Source organism: Nyctereutes procyonoides, unplaced genomic scaffold, assembly GCF_905146905.1.
Source record: "Nyctereutes procyonoides isolate TBG_1078 unplaced genomic scaffold, NYPRO_anot_genome, whole genome shotgun sequence".
Classification (NCBI taxonomy): Eukaryota; Metazoa; Chordata; class Mammalia; order Carnivora; family Canidae; genus Nyctereutes; species Nyctereutes procyonoides.
In genome coordinates this window covers 19176428-19191737 of record NW_026575160.1, presented here as the reverse complement: position 1 = coordinate 19191737, position 15310 = coordinate 19176428, and the positions used below count along the sequence as shown (strand labels likewise).

The window sequence follows — 15310 nt, the reverse complement described above, 5'->3', positions numbered from 1 at the left end:
GGCAGAAATTAAAAATCAATTGAATGAGATGCAATCCAAACTAGAAGTCCTAACGACGAGGGTTAACGAGGTGGAAGAACGAGTGAGTGACATAGAAGACAAGTTAATGGCAAAGAGGGAAACTGAGGAAAAAAGAGATAAACAATTGAAGGACCATGAAGACAGATTAAGGCAAATAAACAACAGCCTGAGGAAGAAAAACCTACGTTTAATTGGGGTTCCCGAGGGCGCCGAAAGGGACAGAGGGCCAGAATATGTATTTGAACAAATCCTAGCTGAAAACTTTCCCAATCTGGGAAGGGAAACAGGCATTCAGATCCAGGAAATAGAGAGATCCCCCCCTAAAATCAATAAAAACCGTTCAACACCTCGACATCTAATAGTGAAGCTTGCAAATTCCAAAGATAAAGAGAAGATCCTTAAAGCAGCAAGAGACAAGAAGTCCCTGACTTTCATGGGGAGGAATATTAGGGTAACAGCAGACCTCTCCACAGAGACGTGGCAGGCCAGAAAGGGCTGGCAGGATATATTCAGGGTCCTAAATGAGAAGAACATGCAACCAAGAATACTTTATCCAGCAAGGCTCTCATTCAAAATGGAAGGAGAGATAAAGAGCTTCCAAGACAGGCAGGAACTGAAAGAATATGTGACCTCCAAACCAGCTCTGCAAGAAATTTTAAGGGGGACTCTTAAAACTCCCCTTTAAGAAGAAGTTCAAGTAACTCTGAACGTGAATGGGCTTAATGACCCCATCAAAAGGCGCAGAGTTTCAGACTGGATAAAAAAACAGGACCCATCTATTTGCTGTCTACAAGAGACTCATTTTAGACAGAAGGACACCTACAACCTGAAAATAAAAGGTTGGAGAACCATTTACCATTCAAATGGTTCTCAAAATATACCCTAAAAACTACAGAACACTTCTGAAAGAAATTGAGGAAGACACAAAGAGATGGAAAAATATTCCATGCTCATGGATTGGCAGAATTAATATTGTGAAAATGTCAATGTTACCCAGGGCAATTTACACGTATAATGCAATCCCTATCAAAATACCATGGACTTTCTTCAGAGACTTAGAACAAATTATTTTAAGATTTGTGTGGAATCAGAAAAGACCCCAAACAGCCAAGGGAATTTTAAAAAAAGAAAACCATATCTGGGGGCATCGCAATGCCAGATTTCAGGTTGTACTACAAAGCTGTGTTCATCAAGACAGTGTGGTACTGGCACAAAAACAGACATATAGATCAATGGAACAGAACAGAGAACCCAGAAGTGGACCCTGAACTTTATGCTCAACTAATATACGATAAAGGAGGAAAGACGATCCACTGGAAGAAAGACAGTCTCTTCAATAAATGGTGCTGGGAAAATTGGACATCCACATGCAGAAGAATGAAACTGGACCACTCTCTTGCACCATACACAAAGATAAACTCAAAATAGATGAAAGATCTAAATGTGAGACAAGATTCCATCAAAATCCCAGAGGAGAACTCAGGCAACACCCTTTTTGAACTTGGCCACAGTAACCGGAGAAGGACAAACGGTGTATGTTCTCATTCATTTGGGGAATATGAATAATAGCGAAAGGGAATATAAGGGAAGGGAGAAGAAATGTGTGAGAAATATCAGAAAGGGAGACAGAACATAAAGACTTCTAACTCTGGGAAATGAACTAGGGGTGGTGGAGGGGGAGGAGGGTGGGGGGTGGGGGTGAATGGGTGACGGGCACTGGGGGGTACACTTGACGGGATGAGCACTGGGTGTTATTCTGTATGTTGGTAAATTGAACACCAATAAAAATTAATTTATAAAAAAAAAATATAACAATCCTAAACTTTTATGCACCTAAAACAAAGCCTTAAAATAACTGAAGCAGGGAACCCTGGGTGGCGCAGTTTGGCGCCTGCCTTTGGCCCAGGGCGTGATCCTGGAGACCCAGGATCAAGTCCCACGTCGGGCTCCATACCGGTGCATGGAGCCTGCTTCTCCCTCTGCCTGTGTCTCTGCCTCTCTCTCTCTCTCTGTGTGTGACTATCATAAATAAAAAATAAATAATTAAAATGAAATAAAATAAAATAAATAAAATAAAATAAAATACTGAAGCAAAACTAACAGATACACAAAAAGAGAAATAGATATTTTACAGCTAGAGATTTCAACACCTTAGTCTCAATAAATGACACAAGCAAACAGAAAATTAGTAAGAATATGGAAGATTAAAAATACTAACAGAAAACTTGCTTTAACTGACATCATGTAAAATCCCACCCCACTATGGCAGAAAATCCATTATTTCCAAATGCATGCAGAACATTTGTAAACACAGCCCTAACATTTATAAGATCAGACTTTAAATAAGTATCAATAAACTTAAGAGGATTAAAATCATACAAAGTATGCTCTCCTACCACAATGAAATTGAGTTACAAGTCAATAACAGAAAGATCTGTGGACACTCCCCAAGTGTTTGGAAACTATATACCATACTTCTAAATAACACTAAGGTCAAAAAAGAAATGAAAGGGGAAGTTTAAAAGTGTTTTAAACTGAATGAAAATGAAAACACAACATTTTATAATTCACAGGATGCAATTAAAGCAGTACTTAAAGGAAATTCTATATTAACCAACTACATTTTAAAAAGAATAACCTCTGCTCTCACCTTAAGAAACTAGAAAAAGAGTAAATGAAACTCAAAGTAAGCAGAAGAAAGGAAAACCAGAAGAAAACAAAAAATAAAAAATGAAAAAAAATTAACAAAACCAAAAGCTATTTTTTTGAAAAGACAGATAAAACATAAAATTCTCATCATTAGATCAGGTAAGGAAAAAAAAGACACAACTTACCAGTACTATTTTTTTTTTAAGAGAGAGAGAGAGCAGGGGAGGGACAGAAGGAAAGAGAGAGAGAATCTTAAGCAGGCTCCATGCCCAGCATGGGGCCCAAAGTGGGGCTCATTCTCCTGACTCTGAGATCATGACCTGAGCCAAAATCAGGCCGGACACTTAATCAACTGGGCCACCCAGGCACCCCTACCACTACAATTAATGAGTGAGCTGTCATCACTACAGATATTAAAAGAATAATATAGAAATATTATGAACAATCTTATCCAATAAAATCAACAATTCAGATGAAATGGACACATTTCTTGAAAGACATAAACAAGGCTCACTCACAATACGAAATATAACCTGAATGGTCTTCTATCTTCTGAAGAGATTGAATTTGTATTTTAAAAAAAATATCCCATGGTGAAGACTTTAGGTGTCTGGTAAATTCTACCAAATATTAAGCAAGAAATAATACCAGATCTACACACTCTTCAAAAAAATTGAAAAGAAGAAAGTACCTCCCAACTCATACTTTAAACTCCACACATAATTGCATAGAAATAAAATTATTGATCAGGGTGCCTGGATAACTCAGGTCAGTTAAGCATCCCACTATTGATTTTGGCCCAGGTCATGATTTCAGGGTCTTGAGAATGAGCCTCGCATCAGGCTCTGTACTCAGCAGGGAGTCTGCTTGAGATTCTCTTCTTCTCTCTCTTGCTCCCACTTGCATGTGTGCTCTAGCTCTCTCTCTCTCTCAAGTAAATAAAACTTTTTTAAAAAAGAAACAAAATTATAGATTAATATCCCTCATGAATACAGATGTAAAAATTCTAAACTAAAGGTTAGCAAATTGAACCAAATAGTATGTTGAAAGGATAACACATCTTTTAGTGTGATTTATCTAAAAAATGCACAATTATGCTAAATCCAAAAATTAATCAATGTACACACTTATGAACATAGCATAATATATAAAGTTGTTGAATCACCATCTTGTACACCTGAAACTAATTGTGTCAACTATACTTTAAGAAAAGGCAAGGGGCACCTGGGTGGCTTAGTCAGTTAAGCATCTGCCTTCAGCTCCAGTCATGATCTCCTGGGATCAAGCCCCTCATTGGGCTCCTTGCTCAGCAGGGAGCCTGCTTCTCCTTCTCCTTCTGCCTCTCCCCACTGTTTGTGATCTCTCCTCTCCCTCTCAAATAAATAAATAGGATCTTTAAAAAATAAAAATAAAATAATTTTTTTAATTTTAAAAGTCAAAAAAAATACCAGTGTAATCCACCTATAAACAGCCTAAAGAAGAAAGTGATATAAATATCTCAAATGATGCAGAAAAAAACATTGAAAAAAACCAATATAAAACAAACTTTTAGCAAACTTGGTATAGAAGGGAACTTCCTCAAATGGTGTAGAACAGCTTTTAAACACACTTAATGGTGAAAGCCTGAATATCCAGTCTTGCCATTTCTATTCAACATTGTCCCAAAGGTTCTAGCCAAGATAAAAAGCTAGCAAGAAACAAACAGAATCTCTAGATTGGAAAGGAAGAAGTAAAATTGTTTTCATTTGCAGATAACAAGCTTTATGCAGAAAATCTGAATAAATATACAAAAAGGCTAGTAGGACCTGTAAGCAGTTTAACAATGTGTTGCATGATACAAGATCGATACACAAAAACCAGTTGTGTTCCTATGTATAGGCATATCTCACAGATACTGTGGGCCTGGTTCCAAACCACCATAGTACACAGAATATTGCAATAAAGCAAGTCAAATGAAATTTTTGAAAGTACATAAAATTTATATACTATAGCCTACTAATTGTGCAATAACATTATGTCTAAAAACACAATGTATATACCTTAATTAAAAATATTTGATTGCTAAAAAATGCTAAACATCATTTGAGCTTTTAGCAAGTTGTGACTTTCTGCTGGTGGAGGGTCTTGCCTCAGTGTTGATGGCTGTTGACTGACCAACCAGGTTGCTGAAGGTTTGGACAGCTGTGACAATTTCTTAAAAAGACAACAATGAAGGCTGTCACATCCTTTCACAAAAGATTTCTCTGTAGCATGTGATGTTGCTTGATAGAATTTTTACCCACAATAGAATTTCTTTCAAAATTGGAGTCAATTCTCTCAAACTCTCTCTCCGCTTTATCAAGTAATTTTGTGTAATATTTTAAATCCTTTGTTATCATTTCAACAATCTTCACAACATCTTCACCAGGAACAGATTCCATCTCAAGAAACCACTTTCTTCGCTAATCAATAAGAAGCAACTTTTCATCCCTTATGATCTCTTTATTTTGAGATTGCCACAATTCAGCCACATCTTCAGGCTCCACTTCTAATTCTAGTTTTCTCTTGCTATTACTACTATATCTACAGTTACTTTCTCCATTGAAGTCTTGAACCTCTGCAAGTCACCCATGAGGGCTGGAATCAACTTGTTCTAAACTGCTGCTCAAGTCGGTATCTTGACCTCTTTATAAGTATCGTAATTGTTCTGGGATAGTGAATTCTTTCCAGAAGGTTTTCAACTTCTCCCAGATCCATCAAAGAAATCACTCTCTATAGCAGCTACAGCCTTAAGAAATGTATTTTTCCTTACTTTTTTTAAAAAAGATTTTATTTATTTATTTGAGAAAGAGGAAGGGAGGGAGAGAAATGGAGAGAGAGAGAATGAGAAAGCACATGAGCAGGGGGAGGTAGAAGCAGACTTCCCACTGAGCAGGGAGCCTGATGTGGGGACTGATCCCAGGACACTGAGCAAAAGGTAGACACTAACCAACTGAGCTACCCATGTGCCCCAAGAAATGTATTTTTTTAAATAAGAAGACTTGAAAGGTGAAAGGACTCTTTGATTGATGGCTGCAGAACAAATATTGTGTTAGGCACAAAAAAATATTAATCTCATTGTCCATCTCCATTAGAGCTCTTGGGTGACCAGGTGCACTGTCAATAAGCAGTAATATTTTTTCAAAGGAATTTTTTTCTGAGCAGTAGTTCTCAACAGTGGGCTTAAAATATTAAGTTAACCATGTTGTAAAGAGATGTGCTGTCATCCAGGCTTTTTTGTTCCATGCATAGAACACAGGTACAGTAGACTTAGCAGAATTCTTAAGGGTCCTAGGATCTTTGGAACAGTAAGTAAACACTGGCTTCAACTTAATCACTAGGTGCATTAGCCCCAAACAAGAGTCAGCTTGTCTTATGAAACTTTGAAGCCAGGCACTGACTTCTCCTCTCTAGCTATAAAAGTCCTAGATGACATCTTTGTCCAATAGAAGGCCGTCTCATCTACACTGAAAATCACTTGTTTAGTATAGCCCCCTTTATTATCTTAGCTAGTTCTTCTGGAAAACTTGCTGCAGTTCTACATCAGCCCTTGCTGCTTCCACTTTGCACATATACATTATGGAGATGACTTCTTTCCTTAAATCTCATGAACTAACCTCTGCTAAATCAAACTTTTCTTCTGCTGCCCCTCATCTCTCTCAGTCTTCATAGAATGGAAGAGGGTTAACTTGCCCAGATTAAGTTTTGACTTATGGGAATGTTATAGCTGGTTTGATCCTCTATCCAGACCACTCAAAGTTTCTCCATACCAGCAATAAAGATGTTTCACTTTCTTATCATTCATGTATTTACTGAAGTAGACTTTTAATTTTCCTTCAAGAACTTTTCCTTTACATTCACAACGTAGATACCCATTTGGTGCAAAAGGCCTAGCTTTTGACCTATCTCTGCTTTTGTGACCGCCTTCCTCCTTAAGCTTAATCATTTCTGATTTTTGGTTTAAAGTGAGAGATATGAGACTCTTTCACTTGAACATGAAGAGGCCATTGTAGGGTTATTAAAACTCCTAATTTAAATGCTGCTATGTCTCATGAAATAGGTAGACCTGAGGAAAGATACAGAGGCAGGGGAAAGGCCAGTCAGAACACACACATTTATCAATTAAGTTTACCATCTTATATAGGCGTGGTTCATGGTTACTATAATAGTAACATCAAAGATCACTGATCATACATCATCATAATAAATATAATAAAATTTTTCATTCACCAAAATGTGACACAGAGACATGAAGTGTGCAAATACTGTTGGAAAAATAGTGCCAATAGACCTGCTTGACCCAGGGTCGCCACAAACTTTCAATTTGTAAAAAAGGCAATATCTGCAAAGCGCAATAATTCAAAGCACAATAAAATGAGGTATGCCTGTCCTAGAAAAGCACTATTTGAAACTGAAATAAAACAATATAATTTGGAATAGCATCAAAATATATTAAATACTTAGGGATAAATCTGACAAAAGATTTCTAAGACCTGTACATTGAAAACTAGAAACCCTCACTGAGAAAAATGAAATAAGCCCTAAATAAATGAAGGTCTCTACTTTCATCCTAAGAAACTAGAATAAAAGAGTAAATTCTTCCATGCCCAATATTGTTAAATGCTCTTTCTCCCCAAATTGATCAACAGACTTAATGCAATCCCAATTGCAATCAAAATCCCAACAGGAGTTTTTTTTAAAACTGATAAATGGATTCTAAGATTCATATGACAATGCAAAGGATCTAGAATATCCAAGAGAACACTGAAAATTGAAGAATGAAGTTGAAGAAATTATACTCCCTGACTTCTGGATACACATATTGATAGTAATTAAGACATTATGCTATTGATATATAGCAATACTGGTGGGCTAAGACAAACAGATCAATGGAATAAACTGAAGAGAGTAGAAATACATATAGTTTTTCAGATGACTTATATAGCCCTATTATACATAGTCAGATGATTTTCAACAAAGTTGCAAAGGCAATCCACTGAAAAAGGATAGTCCTTTCAAAAGTAGTGCTGGAATATTAGATGCTCATATGTAAAAATAAGAATTTTATCCATATCTCACACCATACATAAATAACAACTCAAAATGAAAAAGAGATCTAAATGTAAATTTAGAAAACTCCTAGACAAAAACATACAAGAAAAATTTTGTACAATTGAGTTAGGGAAAGATTTCTTAGATACAATGTTAGAATCAAGATTTATAAAAGAAAAAAATTGATAAATTAGGCTTTATTAAAATGAAGAACTTCTGTTCTTCCAAAGACACTATTACAAGAATGAAAGGATGTCTCACAAACTTGGAGAAAATATCTGCAATTCATTTAATCTGATAAATGACTGGGAAAGCAGACAAAAAATGAGTACATGCTGAATAATTCCATCTTATAAAATTCCAGAAAATGCAAAACAATCTATAATGACAAAAAGCAAACCAGTGGTTGCCTGGGAATGAAGGTTAAGGGGTTATAATGAAGTAAAAGAAAACTTTTTGAGGTGATGGATATTTTCAGCACTGTAACTGTGAATATGGTTTCACAGGTACATACAAACATCCAAACTTATCAAACTGTATACTTTAAAGATTTGTATAGAAGTTATAATCCAATAAAGTTTTTTTAAAAGATTTTATTTATTTATGTAGTTGAGAGAGAGACTGAGTGTAAGGGGGGAGCGGGTAAAAGCAGAGGGAGAGGGAAAGGGAACAGGAAAGAATCTCAAGCAGACTTCAGAGTGGAGCCCCAGGTGGGCTGAGCCAAAACCAGGAGTCACTTAACCAACTGAGCCACCTAGATACCCCCAATAAAGTTTGGGGTTTTTTTAGATTTTATTTATTTATTCATGAGAGACGGGGGGGGAGGCAGAGAGAAGCAGGCTCCTCATGGGGAGCTCGACATAGGACTCAATTCTAGGACCCTAGGATCATAACCTGAGCCAAAGGCAGACACTCAACCACTGAGCCACCTGGTGCCCCAGTTTTTATTTTTTAAGCAAAAAATATATACTAGAGATATGTTTGAGAATTAAATAGTATATTAAAATGTACCAGAAGAAAATATAACTAAGTATCTTTTAATCTTAATACATAGGGGCCATTCTAAACACAACACAAAACTTGAAACTATAAAGAAAGCAATTAACATAATTAAATCTTAAATTTTACTACGTATAAATGTAAACCTTATACATTAAAAAAGAATAAAAGTAAAAAAATACAAGTAGTTAATGAAAATTACAAAATGTCTGTTAATAATTTAGAAATGCAAATGTCATTTTTCACCCAACTATGTCAAAAATTTCTAAAATCCATCTGCTACCCTTAGTATGAACCATGATATTGGTCACATAACCTGATATGGTTATACTGGAAGGAAGGATGACATTTAAATAAAGTTTTCAAGTATGCATACTCTTTAACTCAGTCATTTGTCTTCAAAGAATCTCTAAAAAGAAATGGAGAAGTACAAAATTAAAAAAAAAACTATATACATGGTACCACCAAACAAAGGAATATTGTATATCATTAAAATATAAATTTATTAACAAAGAAAGATAACCATATATTTGAATAGCATAAATGGCATGCTATTTGTTATTCCATGTAAGTAAAGTTTTTGTGTAAAATTACTGATAGCAAATTACTGATAGCATATTTCACAGCATATTCTGAATGTCAGCTAATTTAACATCTATTCCCCTTTTCCCTTAGTCCCTGTCTATTAGTTCCCAGTCTCCTTTACAGCTACAGGAGGCTATGCAAAACTATTGTGGCTATTGAGACCTCAGTAGAAATTTCCTAAGATTATGGAAACATGCCTTTCTGATAAAAGTTATAGTCGTTGTTATAGCTGTCTCTTTTCTTTACCTCCTGACTTGTAATCAGTTACGATGACTGAATTGGAAGCAGTTTATGGTCATGGGCCAATCAACACACTAGAGAAGGCACAGTGCAAAGAAAGAAAAAAGCAGGTCTTTGATAACATTCATAAACCACTACACCAGATTCCACCACCCATTTCTGGGCCTCACTTTATATGGAGGGCGGGGAGAATATATATCTATATATACAAACACATATATATACATACATATATATGTATGTATTATATCTGTATCTTTATTTTTTTTAAGATTTTATTTATTTATTCATAGAGATGCAGAGACACAGGCAGAGGGAGAGGCAGGCTCCATGCAGAGAGCCTAACGTGGGACTCGATCCAGGGTCTCCAGATCACGCCCTGGGCTGCAGGTGGCGCTAAACCGCTGCGCCACCAGGGCTGCCCTATATCTGTATCTTTAGTACTTAAGAAACATTTAGCCAATAGCACTCCAGATATCTATATACATAAGTAAATATATAGCCATTAAGCATATTAAAGCTTTTTATAATTATAATATTCTCTAAAGGCAAGGATTTGGGGTACTAGATACCTCTATTTGAATACTGCTGATAGGGTAACTGATAGGGCCCTTTGCTTAGTCAGTTTGACATATTTTCAAAAGCTTTTAAAATACTCTTATCCTTTATTTCACTCTATAATTCCACTTTTAGATATTCATCAAAGAAATAATAAATTTGGAGAAGTACTGCTATAATATATTTATAATATTAACAAACTGAAAATAACATTTATGTCAAAAAAATAATGCTGAAAAAAAAAACATAATGCCGGCCAAATGATCTTATAGCATTGATTTATGATAGAATACTATGCAATCCTTAAAATCATGTAATAAAATATCTTATTATATAGAAAGACACTTCACAGCATTATGCAAAGTAAAATCCTTTGGGGGTAATGAAAGATATTTTTTATAATGATTAGGAAAATGTAATGAACATTAAGCAGACATTGCTGGATGGTAGAATTACCAGGAATTTTTGTTTTTCCTTTTGGTTGTCCATTTTCAAATTTCACATTTCTTTTGTAATAAGAAAAATTAAAAGTTATTTTAAATACCCCTATATTTGCTCAGAACAAAGAACTGAAATAAATAAATAGGAGGAGATGTAGCTTACAGCTAGCTTTATATTTTCTCTATGAAGATCATCAATTTTGTTTACTTCAGTTAAAAAATAATTTGCAATAGCAAGTTTACTTGACATCAACATACAAAGTCTTATATACATCAAGAGGGAAAAGCAATCTCAAGAAGTAAAAGGTGAAAAAGTACTAAGAGTACTTATTTTAAATAATTACAGGATTCCATCATGTCCAATATGAATACACATCCAAGAACTCCAAAATAGAACCTGCTAAATCATACACATTGGATCTTGGGGAAATTTTTCTAAAACTTGTCATTGAGTCCCATTTCTTAAGTGAGTAAGAAGCAAATATATGCTACTAAGCCTAAAATAATCTGTGACATTAAAACAATTAGCCCAAAATCAGTAGGAAAATGGATGAGTTATCTAAGCTTTCCTTAGTTCTTCCCATCTAATCTATATCTTATGGAGATTACCTCTCTGGTTAAAAGCATCCATTTTTATTCAATCTCTGTGGGTTTTCATCCACCCACAGTAAAGATCACCAACTCAGAAGCCAGGGTCTTAAACATTTTTCAAAGGTACCAATAAACTCAGAGTCCAACATGCAATTTCCAGATATTCCCAGGACAGTATAGGGGACCCAAGGAACTAATACTTTTGCATAAGATGTTGTAAGGATAGTGACTCTTTCTGCCTTTTTTATAACCCAAATGTTTTCTGAGAAAACTGAGAAAAAAGAGAAGGGAAGGGAAAAGATAAAGACACCAAACATTACAAAACATTGCTAACAATGTGTGTGTGTGTATCCAAATTCAATTAAAACTAAAGAACAGATTAATTGTAATAAAGAGTATTTAACTTTGGAGATTTTTCATTGAGCTAGATATAAATAAAGCTTTTTAAACACTTCAAATTAATGAAAAATAAATTTTAAGCACTTTAAGTAGTTAATAACACAAAAGTTGACTTACCATAAATTTCTAAACCTTGTGGAAAATACTCTTTGTATTCTAAATCCTATCCACTAATGCCAGAGTGAGCATGCATATCATAGTCAACAGTGCCAATTTTTAATGAGGGATTTAAAAAGGCTGATTTAATTCCAAGATTTTTTTTTTAATTCCACCCCAACACAGTAAAGTTAATAGATGCTACACATTAGAAACCTGGCTACTAAAGATGTCTTATCCAATCAACACCTCTCTTTTCTAAGCTACTCAGAAAGAAAAGCTGACACCTGGAGAAAGTCACACCTTCACAAATTACCCCAAATTCACTGTGATATTCAAGCTTTATATACGAAGCCCTTTCTAAAGGATCAGAGCCAGAGAACTGAACAATCGCCCCCTCCAGCTGATGGAGAAAGCAAAACCACAAAGAGCATCTACTTATGAGATTACTTTTTATGGGCATAGAATATACTTTAAAAAGGTACATAGTCAAAAACCTAAAATAAAGATGAATAATAAATATTTACATTCCAAGCAAAAAATTCCACAGTCTAAAAAGAAACATTTGATGTTTTCATTTCTGAATACTGAAGCAAAATAATGATTATAATAATTTTAATCAAACTTAAAAGGTATACCTTATTACCTTGTTGATATAAGCTATTTGCCTTTGAACAGGCAAACAAGAGAGAAAAATCTTTGAGGCATTTTTATATTCTGACTTAACAATTATCTGATAATTACCCTATCATTACCTGCTGATGAAGGATTCCATTCTGAATTCTTAACATTTCTGATGTTACAGGCATGTTACTTCAAAAGCCCTACCTGGAAAGAGACTGAGAAGACTAACTGGAGATTTGTTGGTATCAATAGTTAGTTTGTGGCTTGCAGTTTTTGAAGGCTGACCTGGTAGACAGATTAATTTCAGAGGAAGTCTAAATTTACATTGGATAACCCGAGGAATGCCTGAAATAAAAAGAGAAAAATGGAGATTCATAGATTTGACAGAAAATTTGACAAAAAAACTGAACTATAATACAATTTGAGTAGCAATACATCTTAGTTTAAAAGTTTGCTCCTGTCCATTTCGTTTAGCATAACTGAAAAAACTATAAAGTATTATTATAATACATTTTTAAAATTATTGCCAAAGAGTTCAAGACAAAAATAAAATCCTAAAAAAAAAAGAGTGTAGGCTTTACTCTAACAGCATATTTTAAAAATCATCACAGTTGAACACTATACAAAACAGTATATTTAGTTTTATACTCAATTACTGAACTGCCTTTAAACTAAGACCTTAATAGTTCTACCCTCAATCCAAGACTATCAGCTAAATGAGCAAAACTGTATCAGGAAGAAGTTATATGACTTTATCTAATATTTTTTCTACCACCAAAAAATTTAAATCTTTAGCTATTTTTACTTATTGAAGATTCAAATTACAATTAAAAATCTACAATAAATTAGAAGTACAAAAGCAGAATTTGCTCTAGTGAAGTTCTACTGAATTTCACATCATTTACATATTAAGAAATTAGTTTCATATAAATTAAATTTTTCTCAATGCATTAAACTTTACATATTCCTAAGTGACATTTTGAAAGTATTAAATGGTCATTCAAATGAATTTTTTTCAGTACATTTACAGGCATATTCAAATAGGTAAATAAATAACAATGAAGAGTTTTATGTCAAAATTAAAAGTTTTTAAGATCATTCCTTTCAATATTTTTACAAAGAATGAAATTGAAACCAAAGCAAATTAAGTTCTCTACTTATAAATCTAGAAAAGCAATTCTACAACTTTAGTTTTCTCTCTTTTTATTCTAGGATTCCACCTTTAATTGGTAAGATAAAAGGTAATATATTGAAACCTCTACCTTAGTATATTGTTGTAGAGAAATGAAAAACTTAAAATATTCTACTCTATTTGATATATCCACACATTAATTCCCTTATTTCTTTTTTTTCTTAATCTAATTGACATTTATTAATCATTATAGTTAAAACCCTTTATTTCTTTATAGTGAAGTCAGTGAGCAACTTAAAGATAGCAAAAGCAGAAGCAGCTAAAGTTTGGGGACATATCCCAAAGCAGGATCCCTAGAATTAGTGATATATTCTGTTAATGCCAATTGGAATTGTACAGCTTACTCGATATCCAAGCTAGAAGTACACTTTCCAGAAGTACTTATTCACTAGGATAATAAGTGATCATCAACAATGGCAAGTATATTGATATATGAGGTCAATTAAATACTTTTTCAGAGCATGTGGAGCATATTTGTGATTCTCTTCAACATATCTATTATCCATTAAATTTTACATAGCTCATTTTTTTGCTCATAACCAACAGATGTTAAATTCACTTCTCCTTAAAACCTAGATGCAAATTATAACTGGTGTCTCTTTAGAAAAGTCCCAAGACATTATTCCCTGACATTCTGTGAGGTTTTAGAGGCATGTGTATTTTTACTTTACAATGATGAAATGTTTTGATTCAAAATATTATGGTAACATGATCTAAGCTACTATCCAAACCACAACGATCAATATCACCATAAAAAATATTGCAAAGCATTATTTTTTTCTAACTTCATATAGTCTATATATCCCCAAATTATGGAAATATACCTACTAATATGTTTCCTCTACAATATATAAATTACAGTCTCAATTAATAGATGCAGCCTGGAAAGAACAAGGAAACTAAAACCTTTTTCCATGTCCTTCATTTTTAATGAATGTAGTAATGGAAAAAAATCCTTCATCTTTTGACAATTCTGTAAATGCACAGAGAAGCTACCTTCAATACACTTTCAACCAAAGTCTAAGCTAAGTGTTCAAACAAAATCTGACTGTAAATGTCCTTCTAAAACTATACTGCTGGGACGCCTGGATGGCTCAGTGGCTGAGCGTCTGCCTTTCGCCCAGGGCATGATCCAAGGTCCCAGGATCAAGTCCCACATCAGGCTCCCTGCAGGGAGCCTACTTCTCCCTCTGCCTATGTCTCTGCCTCTGTGTCTCTCTCATGAATAAATAGCTAAAAACTGTGGCTCTACTTCACTTGGATCAGATAGATAATGCTTGAGTTGGTGGTAAAAAAAATAATAATAATCACAATCAACAACACTGGCCTTATGTTACTGAGTCTATATATTTGAAGATTATTATCCTAAATCTCCAAGAACCTAGAGCTAAGAGACTGGTGGTATATGTAGGTTTTCAGAAATTGAAACAAATGGATAGCAAGAACTAATGAATGCAAGAAGGGAAATACAGTATAACTCAATTCACAACTCAGGTCAGTTAATGACAGTATCACACACTAGGGCAATGGTCAGCAGTTGCTAAGATTTGTAGAAACCCTCCAGAATTTCTTTTCTCTCCAGGTACTGTAAACGTGTTTCATAGGACATTTGGAAAACATTATTTTGAAAAATGATGACACTTATACTTAATAAAATGATTATGGCTATTTTTTATATGCTAGCAGCTTTTTTATGGCTATTTTTTTATATGCTAGCAGCTTAAAAAGCTTTACCATTGGAGGAAAAAGAATATGAAATCCTTTAGAAACCAGTTTAAGGAAACCATTTCTTCAAGAAGAAAAACTACAATGCCAGTATTTAATACTACTTCCCATTAAATTAAAA

At 34.2% G+C, this 15310-nt stretch overlaps 1 protein-coding gene across 4 annotated transcripts in view; it reads right to left on the bottom strand.

Moving 5' to 3' along the window:
* BBS9 (Bardet-Biedl syndrome 9) overlaps positions 1–15310 on the bottom strand; it is a 430791-nt gene that overhangs the window by 219120 nt on the left and 196361 nt on the right. For all 4 annotated transcript variants that reach the window (XM_055314823.1, XM_055314824.1, XM_055314825.1 and 1 more), the window contains one exon: positions 12477–12617. In XM_055314823.1, coding sequence (XP_055170798.1) covers positions 12477–12617 — 141 coding nt within the window. The remainder of the gene's footprint in view (positions 1–12476; positions 12618–15310) is intronic.